Below are 24,092 nucleotides of genomic sequence, written 5' to 3'. Positions count from 1 at the left end.
ATCATGGAAAATGAGCACCATGGGCCAAGCCTCCCACTCTCACAAATGTCTCAGCCAAAGCCCGGAAAAATCCACAAAAGAGATTCTGGGGCAACCACTGATGCTCTGGGACGAGGATTTGAAAGGAGCTGCCCCAGACCTGCCCCACCGTCCCCACTCACTCAATTGTGCGACCTCAGGCACCCCACCGCCTTGTACTTTGTGAAGGGGAGGAGTTGTGACACGGCCCCAACTGATGTCACACACAGTGTGGCTGTGGATGGATTTTATTTAATAAATGGTGATTCTCCAACTTGCATGGGTGGAATGTAAGTGATGCATTCTCTTTGAATATTTGAAATGGACAGGAATAGATCAGTGAGAAAGGAAAATCATGAAATACACAAACAGAATATTGCACCAAAGAAGGAAAAGATGCAAAAGTGCACTCACTTTATGATATATAGTGTCCATGTCTATAAATTTCAGGCACTGGCAAGACTAGTCTAAGGTGATCAAGGTCACACGAGGGTGGTGGTAATGGTCTCTGAGAGGATACTAGGCAGGGCCACTCAGTGCTGGCAACTTCTGTCTTCATTGAGTGCTTGTCCAAGATGTGGGGGTGTCTGATGTGCAAAACTCAATTTGTGCACATTTTTTAAAAAGGCTTATTAATTTTTGAAAGGCAGAGTGGCAGAAGAGAAAGAGAGAGATCTTCCATCCACTGGTTCACTTCCCAAATGACCACCACAGTCAGGGCTGGGAAAAGTCAAAACCAGGAGCCACCCAGCTGTTCCATGTGGGTGGAAGAAACTCAGGGCCATCATCTGCTGCTTCCTGGGCATGTTAGTAGGGAACTGGGTCAGAAGCAGAGTAGCTGGGACTCCAAAATGGGATGCAGGCATTCTAAGTGGTAATGTAATCCACTTCACTATAACATCTCCCCACCTGTGCACATTTTAAATGCATTTTAAAAATACATTAAATGCATTTTAAAGTAAAAATAGCCCATTGCACAGATCTCCATTTTATTCTCTTTGTCAGAAGCTACCAGTGTTAATAGTTTAGTGCTTCCTTCCAAGATATTTTTAAATTTTTATTGATAGGTGATGGATGGTGATGGCTGGATGGAGTTTTTTTTTTTGTTTTTCCTGTAAATGTTGCATACTGTTGTTCTGTGACTCTCTATTTTCTTGTAATAATATGTCTTAAGGCTCTCACCACATCAAAGATCTGCCCCCTTCTTTTCAAGAACACAGAATGTTGCACAGTGAGGATATACCACAACTTATTTAATTCATGTGCATTGTTGGGTATTTAAGTCATTTCCAGCTTTTGCCATTTAGACAGTGCTGCAAAGAACATTCTTTTACACATGCCTTTGAGTGCTGGCGTGTTTCTGTTGAGTATATGGCTGGGGCAGGGCAGGGAGTGGAATTTCTGAATCAATTTATGTGCATTTAATTCTCAAGGACAGTGCCAAAATGCTTCCCCAAAATGTTGTACCAGTTTACATCCCATCCCTCCATCATTCACCCACACACTTGGTAAGTATTTGTTGAGCATCTACTGTGTGCTTGCTTGCTGTTCCAGGTTCTGGGAATTCTGTGTGAATAGAAGATAGTTTTTGCCCTTGTAGAACTCAAAATCTTGTCATGGGAATGCCCCCAAACCAAATAAAGAGTTAAATGTATACCATGACCTGTGGTGGGAGGTGCCAAGAGTAAGCGCAGGTGTCTGAGAAGGGCCGCTTGCCCATGCCTTTCCCATTACTGCCCTCATACGCTCCTTTTATTTTTGCTGATTTGATCGCTGCTGCTTCTGTTGTGAATTGTGTGTTCAGTCGCCTTTGTCCATTTTGTGATGGAGGATTTTGTCTTTTCCTTATTGATTTGTAGATACTCTTGATTTATTATGGATTTTCATCCTCTGTCTGTTAAGTATGTTGCAACAATTGACTCCAGCCTGTCACCCGCCTTTTATCTTTACCCATGGCATTTCACAAAGTCCTTTTGATGGAGAATCACAAGGAAATTTATTTCAGACTTTTATTCCAGGGAAAATTGGGCTTCTTCTTGGGGACTGTGTTCTGGTGTTTTTTCCCCACTGCGAATCCATGTAACTGTGTTTCCTTTCTCTTGCTTTGGCTGCCAGGGGTCTCAGCACAAACTCTTCTGTTTACTTTTAGCAACTGTCCAGAGCTTCAGGGAAGGCACATGCTAACCTGACTTCATCCTTGGGTTCACCTCATTCCTGTTCCCACAATTTCATTATCCTTGTCTTTTCCTAACCTCTGGTTGTATTTCATCTATAACCTGCTTAAAATCATTTTTTCAACAAGGTGGGGGGTGAAAATAAATAAGTTTATATCCTGCTCCCAGCTGCCCATCTCACAGATATTGAAACTGAGTCCCAGAGAGGAGCTTAACTTGAGCCAGGGCTGCAGTAGTCAGTGGAGAAGTACAGGCTGTTGCTCAACCTCTCCATGCCTGCTGGGGTCCTTCCCTGCTCTGTCTGTCTCGGAAGAAGAGACCCACCTCTTATTTGCCCACTGCATTCATCAGAATTCTTTCAGTTTTCAAGCACGACAGACATGCTGTTAAATAAGCTTATCCACAGAAGGGACTGCAGGCACGGCTTGATCCAAGCACATGAACAGTGTTGCCAGGCAGGTCTCCCTCCACACTCAGCTTTGCTTCTGTCTCATTACTCGGTGGTAGCACCCTTTCTTGCTTCAGACAGCTCCATTCCATGTGGCAGTAAATCGGATGCCAGCAGCCCCTGGGCTATATCCTGAAGAGGCAGACATCCCTCACAGCCCAACCACAGAAAGGATTCTGATTGGCCCCACCTGGACACCCTGAGGGACTGGCATCTTGATTGACGGTTCTGCCCTGGCTCATGGAATCAGGAAAGAGTTCCCAGGAGCCAGAAGAAAGCGAAAAGGAAAGCATGGTGGCCAAACCCTGTGCAGTGGCCAATGCTAGTGTCCCGACAAAGGACTCCCCAGCGCTGAGGAGAGAGGCGCTCACTCCAGAGATAAAGCAGCCAGTGAGCCACTCTGGGGCCTTCTCCCATGGAAACTCCTCTCCCCTCCTGCTCTCAAGCTCCCAGCGGCTTTGTAGCTGATCTGCCCTCTCTGCCTCCACCCACGGCTTCTCCTCTCAGTCCTGCCTCCCCACCCTGGTGTTGGCTGTTTCCTGCCCCTTTATTACCACCTCACCAAATCCTAGCATTTCTTCCCAGAGATCCTTCCTGGAGCCCCCAGTTCTGATGGCTTTCTCTCCTCAACTGCCCACCCGTGCAAAGACCTTTTTTTGATAGCAACAACAACATCGGTGGTTCTACCAGGAGAGACTAAGCTACACCAATGTCAGAAGGTGCATCAGCCTTGACAGGAAACTCCACGTTAGAGGGGTGGCTGCGTGGGTCCTGGGAGGCCTGAGTTCATGCTGGAGAAAGTCAACAACACACCTAGCACAGACCCCACGGTTGTGTTGGAGACTAACAGAAGAGAGATGCAAAGGGAAGGTCTTGAATATTTATGAAACACCTACTGTGTTCCAGCACAGGAAAAGAATTTATAGGTATGATGTCCTTTAAGCTCCCCAGATCCCTGCCAGGCAAATATTCATTTACAGACAAGGAAATTGGTGTTCCGAGAGGTAAAGCGGCCCGGCCAAGTTCACACAACCAGTGACTCAGAAGAACTAGGCTTTGCACTGTCCGACTGTCCTGCTCTCTCCCAGCCATTCCCTATTAAACACCCCTCCCCCCGTTATTAAGTGATGACTCACACCGCAGAAATGGCTCCTAATTAAATTTGAAAATAGGAAAAGCATTTGGAATGCACTCTGAGGAGGCTGGCCCTAGCGGAATTGCTTCCATACCAAGAATTTGTTCCCTAACCAGCTGCTTGTTTCTTCCTCCTTTCTTGATGCTCCCAGTGAGTGGATATATGGAGTAAAGAGGAGCATGGGTTTCTACCCTGCACTTCCTTCCCAGGCGCCTCGAACTCTTTGTACAACATAGACATGCAAATCAATGGATCGATTCATTGAGAAACCTACTGATGAATCCATAAGGTCCCACTCTTGCCGGATATGCTTGTTTGGGGGTGGCCATTGACATACCATGCACACAGCAATGTCCTCAGCTCCATCTCTGCAACAGTGACAATCAGTGGGGGACAATCAGTTTGTTTTGTAGCCAGTGGTCCAAAAACACATCTGTTATCGAGCTCAAAGTTAAGCCTCTAAAGCTGTTGAGAAAATACGGGCTCCTTTCCATCTCCTACCATGGAGAGGTATCGCAAAATAAGCTGTAAGCTGGGTTTCGGTGCACTGGCTTCATCTGCCCTAAGCTGTGTGGCAGGAAGGCTGTGCCTTTGTGACCCTGATCCCTCCTGGGACAATGTAGGACTCTACTGAGTGACTGTGAACTCCCTAGGCTGGCTGGGAGTGACTGCACCTTCAAGTGTCTCTCGCTCTGAGACTGCTAACTACTAGGCACTCAAATAATTTTTTGAAAGATTGAAATTGAAGTGAAAAGGTTGAAGAAGGGGCTTGGGCGAATGTGGTGCCTCCTGCTGGCTGTGGGACCTCAAGCCAGCTGTGTGACCTCTCCGGGCCTCACCCTACCCTTCTGTCACAGGTTTCCTGATGGTGTCTTACCTTAGTCATGCCTGGCACAACTCGTGTTCAGTGTGTACATGTTTGCCAGTTGTCTGCATTCCACAACCAAAGGTATGACTTTATCTAGCTCAAAGTCATAGCTCAGGCCCTGGCACAGTGGTTGGTGGGTGGTAAGCTCTCAGCAACTATCAATGAAATGGATGGGGGAATGTGGGATGGGGATGAATGGTGTGTGTGTGTGTGTGTGTGTGTGTGTGTGCTAAATCTACTTAAGCTGATGGTGAGTGGGTGAATTTGTGGATGGCCAGATGGGGGAATGGTGGGTGATGAATGGGAGGATGGGTCAATGGATAGAGTAGAAAGAGCACTGTGTTTGGAATCACACTCAGAGTTTTGTTCCTGTCCTACCCACACTCCCTGTGTGACCTTAGTTGAGTTACTCACATCTCTGACCTGTTGTTCATACATCTGAAAAACACACAAAGTGATGGGTCAGCGATGAAGAGTGAATGATATCGTAGCAGGAAGGTTTGCCTCTGGCTGTCCCTGGGTTGTTTGCTACTTCATTAGAACAAGAACTTTCCCTCTGATAACCTTGAGGTCATGTTAACTACAACATTCTGCAGCCCGCAGGCTGAAGCCAAAGGAAAGGCGGTGACCTGCCCATGGCCATAGATGAGCAGAGATCAAGCCAGACCTTGAACCAGTTCACCTGACACCAAGGTCCAGGCATTTGTGAATGCAGAGAGCTGAACAAAGGGAATTATTTGACTACTAATTTTATTGGTGACTGGTGATAAGGCCTGATCAGGAAGTGCCACGGTAGTGCCTTGGGTGCATCTGGGGCCTTCCTATGTCTCCAATCATTCTTGGCACCTCTATCTTCCAAGAGGATGGGCAAAAGGCAGTTGTGGCCGCATGAGGTGGAACACCAGCAGGAAGCACCACCTTGGAGAGCTGGTCTCCAGACAGGAGACTGGAAGTTCCCAGAGAAGACTAAAGCAGTGGGAAAGAGGAAGAGTGGGGTGGGAGTATTGGGAAAAAAGGCTGTGAGCAGAACCAGCTACTCACTTGATAGTGGGTCTGGAGAGGGTGGAGCCCACACATGGAAGGAGACAAGAGGTCAGAATCACACTAAGTGATCCTGGGTTGCTGGGCACAGATCATTTGCTGGAACTCTGCGATGATTCAGGAAGACAGCCCAGTGTTTGGAGCAGAGCTTTGGAGCTGGAGGGACCGGAGATCCAGTCCTACTCCTGTTACTGACAAGGGAAGGGCACCTCTGTGGTCCCTCAAGCACGTTTGTGAGGCTGTGTGTCAGTGCTTAGCATGGGAGCCCTTAAAGGAAACCAGCTGCCTGAAGTGGTCATCGGTGGGCTTTTTTGTAGAGCAGGAAGGTGGCCAGTAAGGCCCAGGGCAAGAGGCAGAGAAGTCAGATAGAGGCTGCAGAGGGCATGCCTGATGGCCTTGTGAACTATGACAAGCAGTAGGGTTCATGCTGAGAGCAGTGGGAAGCCATAGGCAGGCTTTCTTTATGTCAAGCTCCCATGGCTCCCAAGCCTCCCATGGCTCCCACAGGGAGGGAAGGTAGGCTGCAGGAGCAAAGTAGGAGCAGCGTGGGAGGCCTTGATGTGTACGCAGATGGGAGCCTCTGGGGCATGGACCAGAGCTGGCCCTGTTGCAGAGGCGATGGAGGGAAGGAGAAGAGTTTGAGAGTTATCCTGCAGGTGGAATTGACTGGGCGTCATGGTGCTCTTAGCAGTCCTGGAAATGAGAATCCAAGAACCAGTGGATGACTTGGGGGCAGATCCCAGGAGGTACCAAGAGGGAGCAAAGAAAGAAAGGGAAAGGAAAGAAGCAAATGCAGGAGTGGTGAGGATTAAGTCTGCCAGTTGGGCCTTCGTCCCAGTCTGGTGACAGAGCTGTCCCAGCCATGGATGAGAGAACTGGACTGTTTATCCACCAGTCCCTACCATCATCCGTGTGGGGCTGCTCCTGGGGGCTGGTAACTTAGCAACACCATCAGCCTGCCCTGTGGGCGGATGGAGTCCTGGACCAGCAGGTACCTGAGACAACAGTGCCAAGCTGGTAAGGGCAGGACACCCAGCGATGGAATCAGAGAAGTGGAATAGGGGAGGCTTGGACAGCTCTGCCAAGGATGCCCCAGGGCTGACACCACCAGAATTCTCACGGGATTGGAGGGGAGCTGGGAGGACTCCCAGGTGGGAATTGGTCCTGGGACCAAGGAGCTAAGGAAGACCTGAAGGTTAGTTCTGCTTTGGCTGAGCCGTCCAGGAAGTAGGAGGCTGACGATGTGGTGGGCCAGGGAGCTTGTGGGCCTGGAGGCAGAGGCCAGAGAAGATGAGGAGCTCAGGAAGCCAGATCCATTATCTCTGTGTGACTCAAGGCAAGTCACGTAAGCCCTCTGGGACCTCCATTTTTCTACCTGTGACAGGGCCTGTTGTGAGAATCAAGAGAGACTGGAAAGACCCAGAAGCCCAGCTTTCCAGGGCCAAGGTCTGATTCTGTCCAGTGTCCCTAGTGGCTGCCAGTAGCTTTGGGACAAGGTTGGAAAACTGGCACCCAGGCAAGCAGGGGCCCTCCCCCTCTTCTGCATCTCACCACCTCCACCACCACCTCCACCACCACCACCACCTCCACCACCACCACCACCACGATGCACACTCCCTGTGAGTCCCAAAGGCAGCGGCTCCTGCCTCCTCTCCCTTCCCCTCCTTGAATACCCTCAAAGCCCAGCATGCCCCTCTCCCCTTCTCCTGCTCAGCTCCCCTCCCACACAGCCCCTCACTCCCTCCAGTCCAGCCATCCCCCCTCCCTTCATGGCCTTCATTACCCCAAGTTCATTGCTTCCGCCAGGCCTTTGAACCTGCTGTTGCCAACACCTGAACACCCTCCCCAGATCTTCCCAGGACCTGCCCCTCCCTGTAGTCAGGCCCTTGGCAAGTGGCACCTCTAAGAAGCCTTCCCTGGCCACCCTGGCCACACTCTAGCCCCTCCCCCTGCAGCCCCCACATCACCAAGGCCACATTAAGTGGCTGTCTGTGTATTGTTCCTAGACCCTTAGCTCCAAGGGGCACAGATCTAGGCCTGTTGTGTTGTTGAATCAGTCCTCAGCCTGGGGACCAGTGCTCAGTCAGTGTTGTGGAATGGATGAAGGGTTAACTCCTGCAAGCCTTAACAAGCCTGCTGGGACATCAGTTCCAGGAGGCCTCTCCAGCACCTCCACTGGGCTCCCACGGGCCCTCCGGCAAGCCTGGATTTTAGAGTTCATCCGACTTCTCCTCTTTTAGAGTTCACTCTCTCCCCACCAGGCCATGAGGACCTTGACAGCAGCTACTGTGCCTTTAACTCTCACTGCTCCCTGGCATGCAGCTGGTGCTCGGTAGTGAGTGAGTGATGCCGTCAATGAATGAATTGCTGATGACAGGAACTGAAACACCAGACATGTGGCAGTAGAGGCTGGGGGCCCAGTATCCTTGGCTGCCCCTCACGTGAAGGAGTCTTTCTTTCTTCATATAGATAAGCTGCAGTCTGCACATGGCAGGTGTGCAGGAAATGGGTTTCTTTAAGATTTATTTATTTATTTTTGAAAGAGCAAGAGGAAGAGACAGAGATCCTCCATCTGCAGGTTCACTCCCCAAATGGCAGCAATGGCCAAGCACTAGGCCAAGCCAAAGCCAAGAACAAGAAGCTTCTTCTGGTTTCCCACATGGGTGGCAGGGACCCAAGCACTTGGGTCATCTTCTGCTGATTTCCCAGACCATTAGCAGGGATCTGGATTGGAAGTGGAGCAGCCAGGACACGAACTTGTGACCATATGGGATACCTGAGTTGCAATCAGTGGCTTTACCTGTTACCCCATAATGCCAAACCATGAAATGTTTTTGAGCAGATAATCATAGCTAACATTTTGAGTCACTGACTATGCGCCAAGCCCCTTTCTAAGTGCTTTGCCTGTATTAAGTCGTTTAACTCCCACAACTCAATTACTGTCCCCATTTTACAGATGAGGAAGCTGAGGCTCACGGGTTTAGCAGCTTGCCTGAGCTCACATAAATAGTAAGTGGCAGAGCTGGGACCTGAATCTGGGTGTTCTGAATAGCGTCCCTGCCTCATCAGCCCCAATGCCTTAAAGCTGACAGTATGCAAATACGAGGGGGGTCTTCAAAAAGTTTATGGAAAATGCGTATTGTGAAAAAACTGTGTGCAGATTTTGAAATTATTTTGCACCAAAATTAATTTACCTTTTCGTAGTTTTTAAAGAATGCTTATTTATTTGAAAGGCAGGGGAACAGAGAGAGAGAGAGCTCTTCCATCCATTGGTTGACCCCCACAAATGCCTGCAACAGTGGAGGCTGGGCCAGGCCTGAGCTAGGATTCAGGAACTCTGTGTCCAGGATCTGTGTCACCCACATGGGTGGCAGGAACCCAAGTAGTTGAGGCATCATCTGCTGCTGGATTGGAAGTGGAGGCAGGACACAAACCCAGGCACCTGTTGTGGGAGGAAGACGTGGCTTTAACCTGCTGCACCATAATGCCTGCCCCATAAACTCATCTTTTAAATCGATTTCCAAGAACTTCTTGAAGTCCCCTTCTAATAACAATGACACCAACTATTACATACACCATTATTATTTTTTTTTTTTGACAGGCAGAGTGGACAGTGAGAGAGACAGAGAGAAAGGTCTTCCTTTGCGTTGGTTCACCCTCCAATGGCTGCTGTGGCTGGCGCGCTGTGGCTGGCACACCGCGCTGATCCAAAGGCAGGAGCCAGGTGTTTCTCCTGGTCTCCCATGGGGTGCAGGGCCCAAGCACTTGGGCCATCCTCCACTGCCCTCCCGGGCCACAGCAGAGAGCTGGCCTGGAAGAGGGACAACCGGGACAGAATTCGGCGCCCCGACTAGGACTAGAACCCGGTGTGCCGGCGCCGCTAGGCGGAGGATTAGCCTAGTGAGCAGCGGCGCTGGCCCACACACACCATTATGCTCTGTGTCCAGCCTCATGCTAGGTACTTAAAGCCACCTGTCCTTTAATCTCAAGAGCCCTCCTCAGGCAGTGGGTGTCGACTCCCTGTGACAGTGAAAAAAGTTCCAGGCACCAGCAGGTCACTGGCTGCCGGTCCTGGCTCCTTGCAGGGCGGGAACATTCGGAGGCCTGGCCTCGGCTTCTCTCCTCCACCTTCCCGGCCCAGCTCCTTCCTTCCCACCCACCCACCTGCCCCTCCTCACCTCCCTGTAGACTGAGAGCCAGGGCTGGGCCCCACAGCCCACCAGAGACCTGCTCTCCCTTCGCTCTGCGAAACCTCTCTTTGTTCTTCCCTTCTCTCCCCAGTCAATTACCAAGGGATCAGCTTGATTGCGAACATATTTTGGAAATATTTTCACTGTTGTTTTTAAAAATTTTCCTTTGTTTGAAAGAGTGTTACAACTTCGACCGCAGGGGGAAGAAGCTCTACCCCAAGCTGCCCAAGGCTGCGAATGTCAAACCAGAAAGGATGGTATTAAATAATCTGGCGGGAAAGCCACCCCAACAACGGAGCTGCTCCGAGTCCTGGCGCCGGGAGGACCTGGGCCTCTGAGGCCGCCCCGCCTGGTGTGGGGTGAGGGGCCTTGCCTCTACAGGGCTATAAATCCTATTCTGATGCCCGGGCCTTTACTGAAGGCAATGTTCTTGGTGTTTCCTGGGTAGATGGACTGAGACTGGGGAAGATGGAAATCGCACTCACCCAACAGACCCAGGGTGGAGTCAGAGGTGCAGCTCCACATGAGAGGTTCCGTGGGTGCTCAGTCTGGGGCCCAGATCGTTCAGCAATCAGCGTGGGACCAGTCTGTAACGAGAATCAAGGCTCAGTCTGCCACAAGAATCAGAGCTTAGTCTGAGGCTGGAGTCAGGGCCTTGGCAAGACAGGATTCAGGATTCTGACTGAAACCAAAGTCGAAGCTTACCCTGGGACTCAGTGTATGATCACAAATGGGGTCATTGGGGCTGGCGCTGTGGTGTAGAGGATAAAGCCACCGCCTGCAGTGCCAGCATCCCATATGGGCGCTGGTTCAAGTCCTGGCTGCTCCACTTCCGATCCAGCTCTCTGCTATGGCCTGGGAAAGCAGTAGAAGATGGCCCAAGTTGTTGGGCCCCTGTACCCGTGTGGGAGACCTGGAAGAAGCTCCTGGCTCCTGGCTTTGGATCGGCGCAGTTCCAGACACTGTGGCCAACTGAGGAGTGAACCAGTGGATGGAAGACTTCTCTCTCTTTTTCTCTCTCTCTCTGCCTCTCTCTGTGTGTAACTCTGACTTTCAAATAAATAAATCTTAAAAAAAAAAAAAAAAAGAGTGGGGTCAGAGCTCCATCTGGGGCTAAAGCTATGATTTGGTCTGGGATCAGGTTCAAGCCCGAGTGTGTGATCCAGGATCAGGGCTGGATCTGAGACCAGCACAGGGCTCAGTATGTGACCAGCATCAGGATTTGTCCTGAGTCATCAAACCGTCAAGATGCAGTCCTGACTCTGCAGTGGCCTGGGACCAGGAGCGGATCAGTTCACCGTGCAGGCCTTGGTTTCCTCTGCTGTCAACTGGGGCTGCTGATAGCCCCATCCTGGATGCTCCCGTAGCTCCAGTCAGGCCAGAGGAGACGGCAGATGGCAGAGTGTTGGGCACACACTTACGTAAACACCCTGGAGGAAACTCCAAAAAAGGCTCATTGTGGAAACGTCCAAATGTCACTGAGCCTCCTGTTGCATCTTCTATCCTAGTTTCTCTTCCGCCTGTAAAACTAATAATAGCCAGCAGTTACACAGCGTGGCCCGCTGCCATGGTCCAAGAGCTTCATGTACATTACTTAATCCTCAGACAGCCCCATGCAGCAGGTACTAGCATCATCCCTGTTTCTCCCTGAAGCAGGGAGAGGGTTGGTAACTTGCTTCAAGTCACAGTGCGTAAGTGGGAAACCGGAGACAAATGCAAGCGCTTTGGCTGCTGAGTCTGCGCTGAATGTAGGAACCGGGGTGGGGTGGGGTTGGGGGCTGGAGGCTGAGTCTCGGGGATGCTTCCCGGAGCAGACAGGGCTGGGAGGTACAAGTGAGACCCAAGGCCCGGGGCTGACTCGTGGTCCACAGCAGCCTGCCCTGGCTCAGGAGGCTGGCTCCCAGCAGACCCCACTCCCACATGGAGACATAAAAAGCCAGGGAAGGGATTGGCGGGTGGCATTAAGGCATCTCCTTAAACGGCTTGTTTATGGAAAGAAATTTCAAGCCAGCTGCGGAGAACCTGTATTTTATGGGTAATTTTTCAATTTATTTCACACTGGTATTAAAAAACAACAACAACCCAACCCACCATGAAGGCCGCGATTCCATGGGGGTTGGTGAGGGAGGGGCAGCTGGCTTGAAGCAGTTCCTTTGTGTGCCTGCACAGACCCACAAGGAGCAGTGCCTTCCCAGGCAAAAACCAGGTGACATGAGGAATGGCGATGGGGGTCGCGGAGATTTGGGGGAAGACAAGAGCAGTATGAGGTCCAGGGGAGCAGGGAGGGGGTTCCTACCTCTGTTCTGTCGACCATGGCACTGGGGCCTATAGTGGCAGTTTTAGTGAGAACCTGCCACGCTGAGTTTTGCCTGCATATCTGATAGGTTGTCACGAGGCTTGTCAGAACTCTCTTGGTTTGGGGTTGCCAGAAACAGACCCTGAGACAAAGATTTGCTTTCAAGAAGTTAATTTGGGAACTGACCCCCAAAACATGGCCTGGGGCATAAAAAGTGAAACCAGAAGGGAGCGCAGCTCACGAAGACAGGATCATCCAGACGGTTACCACGTGGGCAACTGGAGCTCACACCCGCGGGGCAGCTCTGGGAGACAGCGTGGAACACGTCTCGGGCCATCCTGCCCATTGACTGAGGGAGGTGGGACGTCTGTCTATAATTTCTGTTTGGTTCTTTTTTCTAACTTCTGCTTCATTCCTGAGATTTTCCATGTTTTTACTTGTTTCAAGAGAATTCATAACTTCTGGCCAAAGTGTATTTATGATGGCTACTGCTTTAAATCTATGTTAGATAATATCAGCATCTGAATCATGTTGGTATTAGCATCAGGCAATTATCTTTTCTTGTTAAAATTGTGATTATCCTGGCTCCTGATAGGGCACATAATTTTCCATTATGTTCTGGGCATTTTGGATTTTGTGTTAGGAAACCTCAGGTCCTGTTAACGTCTTTTATCTTTGAGAAGAGAGACAGATAGAGTCCCTATTCACTGGTTCACTTCCAAATGCCCATAGTGGCCAGGACTGCTCCACGTGGAAGCCAGGAACCGACAAGTCAATGCAGGCCTCCTACCTGAGTGGTGGGAAGCCAGCTACAGCAGCCATCACCACTGTGTCTCACGCTCTGTGCTGCCGGGGTGCTAGAGTCAGGGCCAGAACCAGGCACTGAATACAGGTGCTGGGATACAGGACAGTGTCCTCACTAGCACCTCAACCTCTGGGCTAAATGCCTCCCCACTCCCTTCATCTTCCATTTCAGCTGGCAGCGCCACTGTTGAGGTGTAGCGCGCAGGTTCTCGTCTGCTTTGTGGGCTGTAGGTCTAGTGGCAGAACTGTAGCTTAGTTGTCACAGTCCTTGCAATTCTCTTCTGGTGTGCTTTGTTCTCTGGTGCTCCTGGGGCTAGTATTACCCTGATACCAAAATTAGACGAAGATAGAACAAAAACCCAAAATAAAGATCAATGCCCTCCATGAGCCTAGATGCAAAATATTAGCAAATAGACTTCAGCAATACAAGAAAAGAATGGTACACCATGACCAAGTGGGGTTTATTCCATCAAGGGAAGGCTGGTTCAATATTTGAAAATAAATCTACATCATACACACAATGCATCAGCTAAGGAAGAAAAATTAAATAGTCATATTCATATGCAGATATGCAGAAAAAGCATTTGACAAAATTCAGCATCCCCTCATGATAACTCAGAAAAATGCTCTAGAAATTTTCCTCAGCTTGGTAAACAGCATCACAAAAACACCAGTGCTAACATCGTTCTCAGTGAGGAAAAACTGACTGTTCCCCCCACTAAAATTGGGGCAAGTCAAAGAATTCCATTCTCATCACTCTTATGCAGCATAGTACTGGAAGTCGTAGCCGGTTAAAAGAGGGAGGAAGACGAAAGAAAAGGCACAAAGATAAGAAAGAAAGAGGCAAAACGTACCCTGTGTGAAGATGGCATAATTGACTACATTAAAGCCAAGAAGCCTACAAAAATGCTTCTAAAACTAATCAGTGAGTTCAGCACAGTGGCAGGAGATAGGATCGACACACAAAAGTCAATTGTATTTCTGTATCAATTGCATTTCTAGATCAATTGTATTTCTATATAGTAGCAATGAACACAAAGTACAATGTCATTTCTAATAAAATGTAATTTACAACTTCTAAAAGAGAAAAAAAGAAATACTTAGATGAACAAATATGTACAAGACTTGTATGCTCAAAATGACAACACGCGGGGCCAGTGCCGTGGCTCACTTGGTTAATCCTCCGCCTGTGGCGCCAGGTTCTAGTCCCGGTTGCTCCTCTTCCAGGCCAGCTCTCTGCTGTGGCCCGGGAGTGCAGTGGAGGATGGCAAGTGCTTGGGTGCCTGCACCCGCATGGGAGACCAGGAAGAAGCACCCGGCTCCTGGCTTCGGATCAGCACAGCGCCGGCCGTAGCGGCCATTTGGGGAGTGAACCAACCGAAGGAAGACCTTTCTCTCTGTCTCTCTATAACTCTACCTGTGAAATAAATTAAAAAAAATAAATAAAACTGAAAAAAAATGACAACACACTGATTAAGAAGCCAAAAAAGCCAAATAAATGGAGAGACACACCGTGCTCATGGCTTGGAAGACTCGTCCTAGCAAAGATGACAGTGCTCCCCAAACTGATACACACTTTTAATGCACTTCTGATCACACTCCTGGCCAGATTTTTTTGTAGGTATAATATAAACAAGATTACTCTAAAATTTATATGGAAAAGCAAAGGAACTAAAATCACTTTGAAAAATAAGAATAAAGTGGGAGGGAGCAGTGGACCCAATTTCAAGAGTATTTTCTAGCCACAATAATGAAGGCAGTGTGGTAATGGCAAACAGGAAGGTTCGCAGTGCAGGGAACAGAAGAGATAGCCCCGAGTAGATCCGCAAAATCACACCCAATTCGTTTTTGGAAAAAGAGTAAAAGCAAAGCAGTGGAGGTGGATGAGGCTTCACAGCAAATCAGACTGGAGCCGCTGGACATTTATAGGCAAAACCTGAACCTTGGCCTGAGCTTCACTTTTTATACAACAGGTATTTCAAAATGTATCATGGGCTGAAATGTAAAATATAAAGCTATAGCACATTTGAGAAAAAATAGAAAATTCTTGAGCCTTGGGACTGGAAAGTGATCTTCAACTTGACACCAAAAGCATGACCCATGGAAATGAAAACTCGACATAAGGAACCTCATCAAACAGAAAACTGCCCTGGGAAAGATCTTGGTTAAAAAAAAAAAAAAAAAAAAAAAAAAAAAAAAAAAAAAAAGATGAAAAGACAGATACAGCCCAGGAGATCATGTTTGCAACTCATATCTCCAACAGGAAACTTTGGCCTGAAACTCTTAGAACACACTAACGACCCAAAAATCTAATTTAAAAATTGAAAAAGTGGTTACCCAAAGAGGATACACAGAAACTTATACACAAACGTGCATGGTAGCTTTACTCTCTCTCTCTCTCTCTCTCTCTCTCTTTTTTTTTTTTTTTTTTTTTTTTTTTTTTTTTACAGGCAGAGTGGACAGTGAGAGAGAGAGACAGAGAGAAAGGTCTTTCCTTTGCATTGGTTCACCCTCCAATGGCCGCCATGGCTGGCACGCTGCGGCCGGCGCACTGCGCTGATCCAAAGGCAGGAGCCAGGTGCTTCTCCTGGTCTCCCATGGGGTGCAGGGCCCAAGTACTTGGGCCATCCTCCACTGCACTCCCTGGCCACAGCAGAGTGCTGGCCCGGAAGAGGGGCAACTGGGACAGAATTCGGCGCCCCGACTGGGACTAGAACCCAGTATGCCGGCACCGCAAGGCGGAGGATTAGCCTATTGAGCCACAGCGCTGGCTGGTAGCTTTATTCTTAACAAGCAAAAGCCGGAAGCAGCACATCTGTACCATAGGACACAACTCACCAGGAACAACAACTAACGACTACATGAAATCACTGGAATGAATCTCAAGGAAGTTATGCAGAGTGGGGAACGCCAATCCGAAAAGGATCTGTGCTGCAGGATTCCAGTCTGTAATATTTGCGTAGCAGCATAATTACAGAGACGCAGAGCAGATTAGCGGTCGCTGGAGGATTGGGCTGCAGTAGAAAGGGGAGACTGGAGCCATAACGGGGTTCCCTGAGGGGCTCTGGTACATGACGCAGTTCGGAATCAGACTGGTGGTGGTTATACAAAGCTGTCCAGAGACTGCATCCAGGAAGCTTTTCAATCTCCAGCAATCCAGGACGCTGAGCACCCGACCACGGGCCATCCACAGCCCTCACCATTCTCGGGAGGAAGTGGTACTTCCCTGAGTGAAAAATCCAGGTCCTCCGGTTGCTTAGGAAGAAGAGTTTATAGGGCCCAGGGCAGACAGAGGCAGGAGCTACTGCACCCCTGAGGCAAGCAATGAAGATGACCCAGTGTGTTCAGTGGGCCAGATGTTCACCACACTCTTTTGCTTCCCTTCCTGGGGGTAGTCTAATGCATGGCTAGACTGTATTTCCCAGACACCCTTGCAGGTAGTTGTAGTCATCTGACATTTCTGGCCAATAGGATGTGAGTAGACAAGCTCTATACCTCCAATAAGTCCTCCTCTTCTCAGTGAGCATTTTCTTTAGAAAAGATTTATTTATTTGCTTGAAAGAGAAGGCAAGAGAAAGAGAGAGCGATATCTTCCATACTCTGGTTTACTTCCCAAATGCCTGCAGTGGCCAGGTCTGGGCCAGGCCAAAGCCAGGAGCCAGGAACTCCATGTGGGTCTCCCATATGGGTGGCAAGGCGCCAAGCACTTGGGTCATCTGCTGCTTTCCCAGGCACATTAGCAGGAAGCTGGATCAGAAGCAGAGTAGCCAGGACTTGAACTGGTACTCTGTTATGGTATGCTGGTGTTGCAAGCAAGGCTTAACCCACTGCACCACACAACACCGCCACCCCCCACTTCTCAGTGAGCTTTAGCCCTGTCCAGCAGTCCCTTTTATAGTGGGGTATGTTCCAAGACCTCAGTAGTACCTTTCAGAACCTTCAGTACTGAAAGTACAGATAGTACCAAAACTTAAATATATATATATATATTTTTCCTATACATGCATATCTATGATGTTTAATTTATAAATTAGATATAGTAAGAGATTAGCCACAATGACTAATAATAAAATAGAACACTTATGACAATATGCTGTAGGAACAGTTATGTGAATGTGGTCTCCTTCTCCCTCTCTCTCTCTTAAAATAAAAATATTGTAATGTCTTTGTTTCACTTCAAGCAAGCACATTCAGTCCCTTTGGCTTATCTGAACTTGTCAGTACCCTTCTGACGTATAACAAGGCTACCTGAACGCAAGCACCACATTTTTGCACAGTGGATCTGATGGCCACATGGGCTTGTACAGCGAGGAGATGCTAGATAGCAGATTCCCAAAGGGACAGAGTGACACTGTGAGATTTCATCACCGCACCGCACGCAGACCAGGGGGGGGGGGGTGTGCTGTGACACTGCAGGATTGTTTCTTTCTAGGATTCCCATTTTAATATCTCCAGCCCACTGCTGACTGCAGGCGCCTGCAACCCCGAGAAGTGAGACTGAGAAGGCAGGTGCTAGTGTACTGCAGAGGGCGGGACGGAAGCTGGGAGGAACCCGAGCCCCTGCCCCCAGGGTTTGCTGAGCAGGACGCGGGCTGGGAGCCTGGCACCTCTCCATCTATTTGTGACTGTGACAAGGTCTGGTGGTTGAGGGCCCACAATGAATCAGGGAATGGATGAGTGCTCATTCATTCGGACAGTCATTCTTTCATTCACAAATATCTATTAATCATTTTGTGTGTCAGGCACACGGGAATAGCAAAGGAGACTCCCATGCTTGTAGAACTCACCAGCGAGCAAGTGACAAACAGAAGCGGCCTTCTGATGCTTGGTCATCTAGAGAATAAAGCACAGCATGGGGATAGAGGGAATGGGTGTTCTGTTTAAAAAAACAAAAAGCAAGAAATCTATGTATTTATTTAAAAGGCAGAGTTACAGACAGAAGGAGAGACAGAACTTCCATCTGCCGGTTCACTCCTCAGAGGGCCGCAATGGCCAGGGCTGTGGGTCAGGCTGAAGCCAGGAACCGGGAGCTGCCTCCAGGTCTCCTATGTGGGTGCAGGGGCCCAAGCACTTGGGCCATTTTCTGCTGCTTTCCCAGGCGTATTAACAGGGAGTTGGATTGGAAGTGGAGTAGCTGGAACATGAACTGGCACCCACACGGGATGCCACAGTGCCAGCGCTGGGTGCTCTATTTTATGGGGAGTGGTCAGAGAGGGCTTCTCTGAGGAGGCAACACTGAGTGTAGACAAGTTCTGAGGACATCTGGGGAGAGTTTTCCAGGCAGAAGGAAAAGCCCTTGGGAAGACATGTTTGAGAGGTGAGAGGAAGGGCCTGGGTAGCCGGATCAGAGGGAGTGGGAAGTGGGGAGTGGGGTTGAATGGGGTGAGAAGCTTCGTCCCATAGAGCTGCACCCCGGGATCTGCAGGACTCCCTGTACTGGCTGCTCCTCCCCAGCCCTGCTCATGCCAAAGCTGCCCCCTGTGGGTTCTGGAGGTTCCAGGACTAGGGGTGGGAGGATAGCAGGCAACTTCTCACTTTCCTAAGGTTTCATCTTCTGGGGTGACCCTGTTTCTCCAAGAGTCTGCATTCTGTGTTCAGACTGGGAGACTCTCACACCTGGAGCATTGACCGATTCGCCGGCTCACTCATTCGCTGCACATTGTGCACACCTGCTCTGCGCCTAGCACCTGCTGGGCTCCAGGGGCCCAGGTAAGACTTCATCACTGGCCTGAAATTGGCAGTTTACAGAGAGGGGCAGACACATCCACAGTCACCCCCTGTGAGCAGAGCTCTGATAAGGGGAGTGCTGGACTTGGCCCTGAGCATCAGGGCAGGCTTCCTGGCAGAGGGGCATGCCAAGCCTGGGTCTTCAGTGAGTCACTGGAGATGGAGGGTGGGATTTCAGCCACCATTCCCTGAAGAGGCCACGGAGGCCAAAGGAAGAACTGCAGCCCTAGTGTGGAGGGGACATTTCTCTGGACACTGACCCACACCACCGCTGGTCTGCTGTGTGGCCTTGAGCATGCCCCGTGGCCTCTTCAAGCTGCCCTTTGTCCCCCTGAAAAGGGCCGTTCACCAGAACAGAAACTCACTGGGTCGTTGTGAAGGATTTGTAGCATGCCCAGCACAACACCAAGCACTAGGCCTTGAAACTGACAGCTAGCATTCATTGTCCTCCCGGCCGCTAATGGGCCGGCCGCGGGCAGGGAAAGTGTGCTGCTGGTACGGAGGAGGGAATCAGCCCCGAAAGGGTTAAAATTCACCCAGCTGCTCCTCAGCCTGGTGATAAGGTTGGAGGAGACACAGTGCAGGTCCCCGGCCCTGTCACCAGCGAATTTATGAGGTGCTGGTCACTTTGCGCCAAAGAGCAGGGGCTCCCCCCCAGGAGGGGCAGGAAACATTCAGGGTCGGGGGCCAGAGGGAGCTTAGGGACTTTTTTGAAGAAAGAAAGCAGAGAGAAAAACAGAGTCAGGCAGTGCAGCCTCCGCCCCACACTCCCCACCCTGCAGAAGAGGGATGGGGCGAAGGGAGAGGCAGGCGGGAGGGAGTCCCGAGCCCTAGCCAGGTGCAGACGGAGACCTTGAACCTGCGAAGGGAACGCGGGCAGAAGAGGGGCAGTAAAGGCGCGGACCAGAGAGGAGCCATGGCTAGACAGAGGGGCAGGGAGCTGTGAGGCAGAAAGCAGGGGAGCCAGAAGAGGCGAAGGATGGTCCTCAGGCCGGGAGGAGGAAGGGAGAGGGGTGTGGTGCGAGGGAAGAGAAAGAAAACCGCGGGCGGGGGCGGGGAGAGCTGGGACTTCGCGGCTCTTACTCGGTGGCCCTGCGGGCGTGCACCCGCCGATGTACCTGCAGCTACCTGGCCGCCCGGGAGACTTTGCACGTGCGCAGGGCTCGGGAATGACGCACGCTCGCGGGCTGCGTAGTCGTCGGACCTCTGGTACCGCGTCCAGGAGACCCCCCCGCCCCTCGCCGCACACGCCCCGGCCCCGAGCGGGTTAACGCGCCGCCCCCGCCGCGCCGGCTCCTCCCCGCAGGGGCAGTGCCCGGGTTTAACTGACGCCCTCACTCGACCTGGCGGCAGGCCCCTGGGCGGACTGCAGGTCCCTGGCGGCTGGACCGACCCCGCGCTCCGGCGGATGCGCACGGCGCTTCCTGAGCAGCTCCCGCGCAGCTGCCGGGCCGTCGGGTCGCCCGTAGAACTCCAAGGCTCACGCCCAACTCAGGTCGCCCAGATGCGAGCTCCACTTTGCTGGCTGCTGCTCGTCGCCCATGCCGTGGACATGCTGGCCCAGACCCTAAGGAAGAAGCAAGGTACGAGGGGCGGCCGGGCTGGGTGACCAGGCAGGCGCAATGGGGAAGACCCGAGGATGGCCCTTTGGGCACCTGCCGGGTTCGTGGCGTTTGAGCCATTGGTTTCTCCAAATAGGTGTCAGTCCCACTTCACAGATGGGAAGACTGAGGCTCCAGGGTGCCCAGTCAGAGAGCTGTGGAGCAGGCTGGACCGAGGAGGCCACCAAGGAAAGAAGGGTCTCGCAGCCTCTCTGCCCCCCACCCACCGTGGTAGCAACTTCACTGGCGGTTTGGAAAAATGGTGGCTCTGTGCAGATTCAGGAAGCCTCAAGTGGCAGCCTGGGGGGATGAGAGGCCAGGGACTTGGAGACAAAGTTGGTGTCTTAGAAGCCATCTCAAGCATCCATGCTGAGCCCTGGACGGAGTGTCAGCCACATCACCTTGCAGAGGGTTCGCCTGCGGTGAGCTGAGCCACACTGAAGTCTGCATTCGAGTTCACTGGTCTGGGGATGACCCAAGAGAAGTTCAGCCCCTCTGGGAGCCTCATCTTTTCTCTCCTAACCTGCTAGGGTCATTAAGAAGGTGAACCAAGCAAAGTTCAGACTATAGGTGACCAGGGACTCCTCGGGGTTCTATGCCCCAGCCCCTGGCTGCGGGTCAGAAGGTCTTTGGTTTGGGCAGCCTGTGCTGGGCAGCCTTTCAGCCTAGGGATGCCAGTCTGAGGGTCAGCATCCCAGCGCCAGCCACTGTGCCCCAGCACTGTCTCAGCAGAACCCCGCTAATCCTCCTGGCGTCTAGGTTGTCCTGGTTTATGAAGCTGGGGTGCTGAGATGCAGACAGGTTAGGTAACTGCCAAGTTGTCCAGCGGGTGAGTGGAAGATGCAGTGTCTCTCTGCATAAAAATCCGGGGACTTCTGGTCCATTTGGGGAAAGCCCCGTGTAGACACAGTCATGCCTAGAGTGGAGGAAGCACCGAGGGGCTGTGGGAGACCTGGGGGTGGGGCATGGGGGAGCCTGATATGGCTGCAGAGGGACTGCGGGGTAGACAGGCAGGTGGGCTTCAGGTGAGCTGGGGGCTTTGGGGCCCCATGAGGATACCCCCTCCTCTGTGAGTGGTCATTGTTAGTGGTTGAGAGTGTGACTCTGAAGTTAGCCTTCCTGGATCCAAATCCCAGTTTCTAGCTGCCTCTCCTACCCGCCGCTGACCCCTCCCCAGGGCCCTTTAGACCTCTAGGGGCTTTCTCAGTCCTAAAAAAAAGATGAAAACAGAATCAACCAACAAACAAAACAAAACACCATCCACTCACAGATTCATTTTTTTAAAAAAACATTTTTATTTATTTGCAAGACAGAGTTACAGAGAAAGATAGAGACAGAGAGGTCTTCCATCCGCTGGCTTACTCCCCAGATGGCCGCAACAGCCGGAGCTGCGCCGATCCGAAGCCAAGAGCCAGGAGCTTATTCCAGGTCTCCCAAGTGGATGCAGAGGCCCAAGGATTTGGGCCATCTTCTACTGCTTTCCCAGGCCATAGCAGAGAGCTGGATTGGAAGAGAAGCAGCCAGGACTAGAACTGGTGCCCATATGGGATGCTGGCGCTTAAGGCCAAGACTTTAACCTGCTGCACCACAGCACCGGCCCCATGGATTCATTTTTAAAATGGGACTAGTAGCCCCACTGGTAATGAAGGTTGTGGTGAACCGAGCTAGTGCATGTGTTAAATGAGCAGCTGAGTACCCAGGCTCCTAGCGGGCGTGGGTCTCTGTCCTCATGTCTGTGGTTATGCACGACCGCCTGGTGGAAGGAGGAGGGACATATTTTCTGGATGAGGAAACAGATTCAGAGGGGGAAACAGACTTGTCCAAGGTTGTACAGTGATCCCAATCTGTCTGCCGCACTGCTCACATGTCTCCTGGGGTGGGCACTCTGCAAGCAACCCATATGGGCGTCGGTTCTGGTCCCAGCTGCTCCACTTCTGATCCAGCTCTCTGCTATGGCCTGGGAAAACAGTAGAAGATGGCCCAAGTGCTTGGGCCTTTGCGCCTGCATGGGAGACCGGGAGAAGGCTCCTGGCTCCTGGCTTCGGATCGGCACAGCTCTGGCCATTGTAGCCATTTGGGGAGTGAACCAGCGGATAGAAAACACCTCTCTCTCTCTCTCTCTCTCTCTCTCTCTCTAACTCTGCCACTCAAATAAGTAAAATCTTAAAAAAAAAAAAAAAAAAAAAAAAAAAAAAACCTGTCCCCTGAGCTGTGTGCTCAGAGCCCGAGTTTCCCCACCTGGGAAGAAGCTGTAGTCTAAGATCTTTAAGATGCTTCTCAGTTCTAAAAGACGAGAGAAGGAGAAAGAGAAGAAAAGGAAAAAAAAAAGGAAGAAGAGAGAAGGAGGAGGACAAAGAAAAGGAAACATGAAAAAGCAAAAAGACAACTCTGGATCCCTCGCCTCATCCCCAGCTCGCCACCACCTGGCAGGCGCCCAGTGAGCAGTCAGGACGGCTGCTCCTCCCACCCGTAGCTGGCCCCTTGCCTCCAGGACACACACCTGCCCAGCGTCTTCTGAGAGGCCATGGTCTTCTTATTAGTCTGATGCGATGGCGATGGCCTTGGCTTGCAGTCCCACTCCTTGCTGGGTGGTGCTGGATGACTTTGGGTGGGGGGTGGGGGGGTTTCTCCCCCGGCAGCTCACAGCATCAGCGCTCCCTGCTGTCACTGGGGGGGGGGGGGGCAGATGCACACTCTCTGTGGCAGCTGTAGGTTTGGGCATTGTTGGATTTAGCAGATTCTGGGCCGCATGACTTCTCAGAGCCTGGTGGAGAAGTGGGTGGAGAGGACATCCCTTCTGGAGTTTTTGACACATCGGAGACCGTTTCTCATAAGGCATCTGCTTGCAATCCCCGAGGGGCCCACAGCTTTGGCCTCTCATCTACCCTCGGCAGGAGACAGTGCGTCATTCATTCATCGATTCATTCATTGACTCGTTCCCGTGCTCATTCAACACGTGCTACAGGGCAGCCTCTGTGCCAGGCTCTGGGTTGGGCCCCACGGGGACGCCGAGGTGTGCAGGCCTGGGCCTGCCCTGTGTGCAGGAGTGACCATTCCATGCCCTTCCCTGGCCTCTACCCGGTTACTGGGCCTGGCCGCAGCCCGGCCTGAGCCTCTGCCCTCCGGGCCTGGCCCCGCCAGACCTGGCCTTGCTCACCCGCTAGCGTCACTGGTGTTTGATGAAACCCAATTTCTGCGTTCCTAGGACAAGAAAGAACCAAAGAAAGGGCTTGAGAAAGGTTCTTGGATCTCAAGTGTCTCTTACAAAACAACGTTCTGATTAATTAAGTATAAATGAATAAGAACCAGATGGGGACATTTCCCTTGAAGCGTACTGGGGTGTCCTTCCTGGCAGTGGGACGTCCCCGGCAGTGATGGGACTCTGCCGCGCGGCTCCGGGGAGAAGCCAGCGTGTGACCAACTTCCCCTGACATCCAGGGGATGTCATCCTGATGGGGAGAGGCCCTCATTCACCTGGGCTTTTGGATCCTGCTGGACCTGAGACAGGCAGGGGCACAGAGTGGGGCCTTGGAATGCAGGAGCCCCGTCTTGCCCTAGATACGTGATCTAGGGCAGGCCACGTGGCTTCTCTGGTGCCCAGCATCCACATCTGTGAAGTGGGAATGACTGTACCTACCTCAGCGGGCCGAGGAGAAGACTGACCCCAGTTCCAGAGGGAACAGCCCCACAGGCACACAGTAGGGCTTCACAAGGATTCCCCCACAGTGTGGCGGGGTGTGCCTGGGCGGGCTGGAGGGAAGCCTCGTGTGGTTTGAATCTCAGCTCTGCG

General features: G+C 51.4%; 1 protein-coding gene across 1 annotated transcript in view; it reads left to right on the top strand.

The window, feature by feature from the left end:
- Positions 1 to 20,043: 20,043 nt before the first annotated feature.
- RSPO4 (R-spondin 4) overlaps positions 20,044 to 24,092 on the top strand; it is a 33,458-nt gene continuing 29,409 nt past the window's right edge. The window contains exon 1 of the mRNA XM_051845158.3: positions 20,044 to 20,284. Coding sequence (XP_051701118.3) covers positions 20,110 to 20,284 — 175 coding nt within the window. The 5' untranslated portion in view covers positions 20,044 to 20,109. The remainder of the gene's footprint in view (positions 20,285 to 24,092) is intronic.

The sequence above is a fragment of the Oryctolagus cuniculus genome, chromosome 11, assembly GCF_051225735.1.
Source record: "Oryctolagus cuniculus isolate XC-2025 breed Fujian yellow rabbit chromosome 11, ASM5122573v1, whole genome shotgun sequence".
In the NCBI taxonomy this organism is placed as follows: domain Eukaryota; kingdom Metazoa; phylum Chordata; class Mammalia; order Lagomorpha; family Leporidae; genus Oryctolagus; species Oryctolagus cuniculus.
Note: the sequence above shows the minus strand (reverse complement) of the source record. Positions and strands in the feature narration are given on the sequence as shown.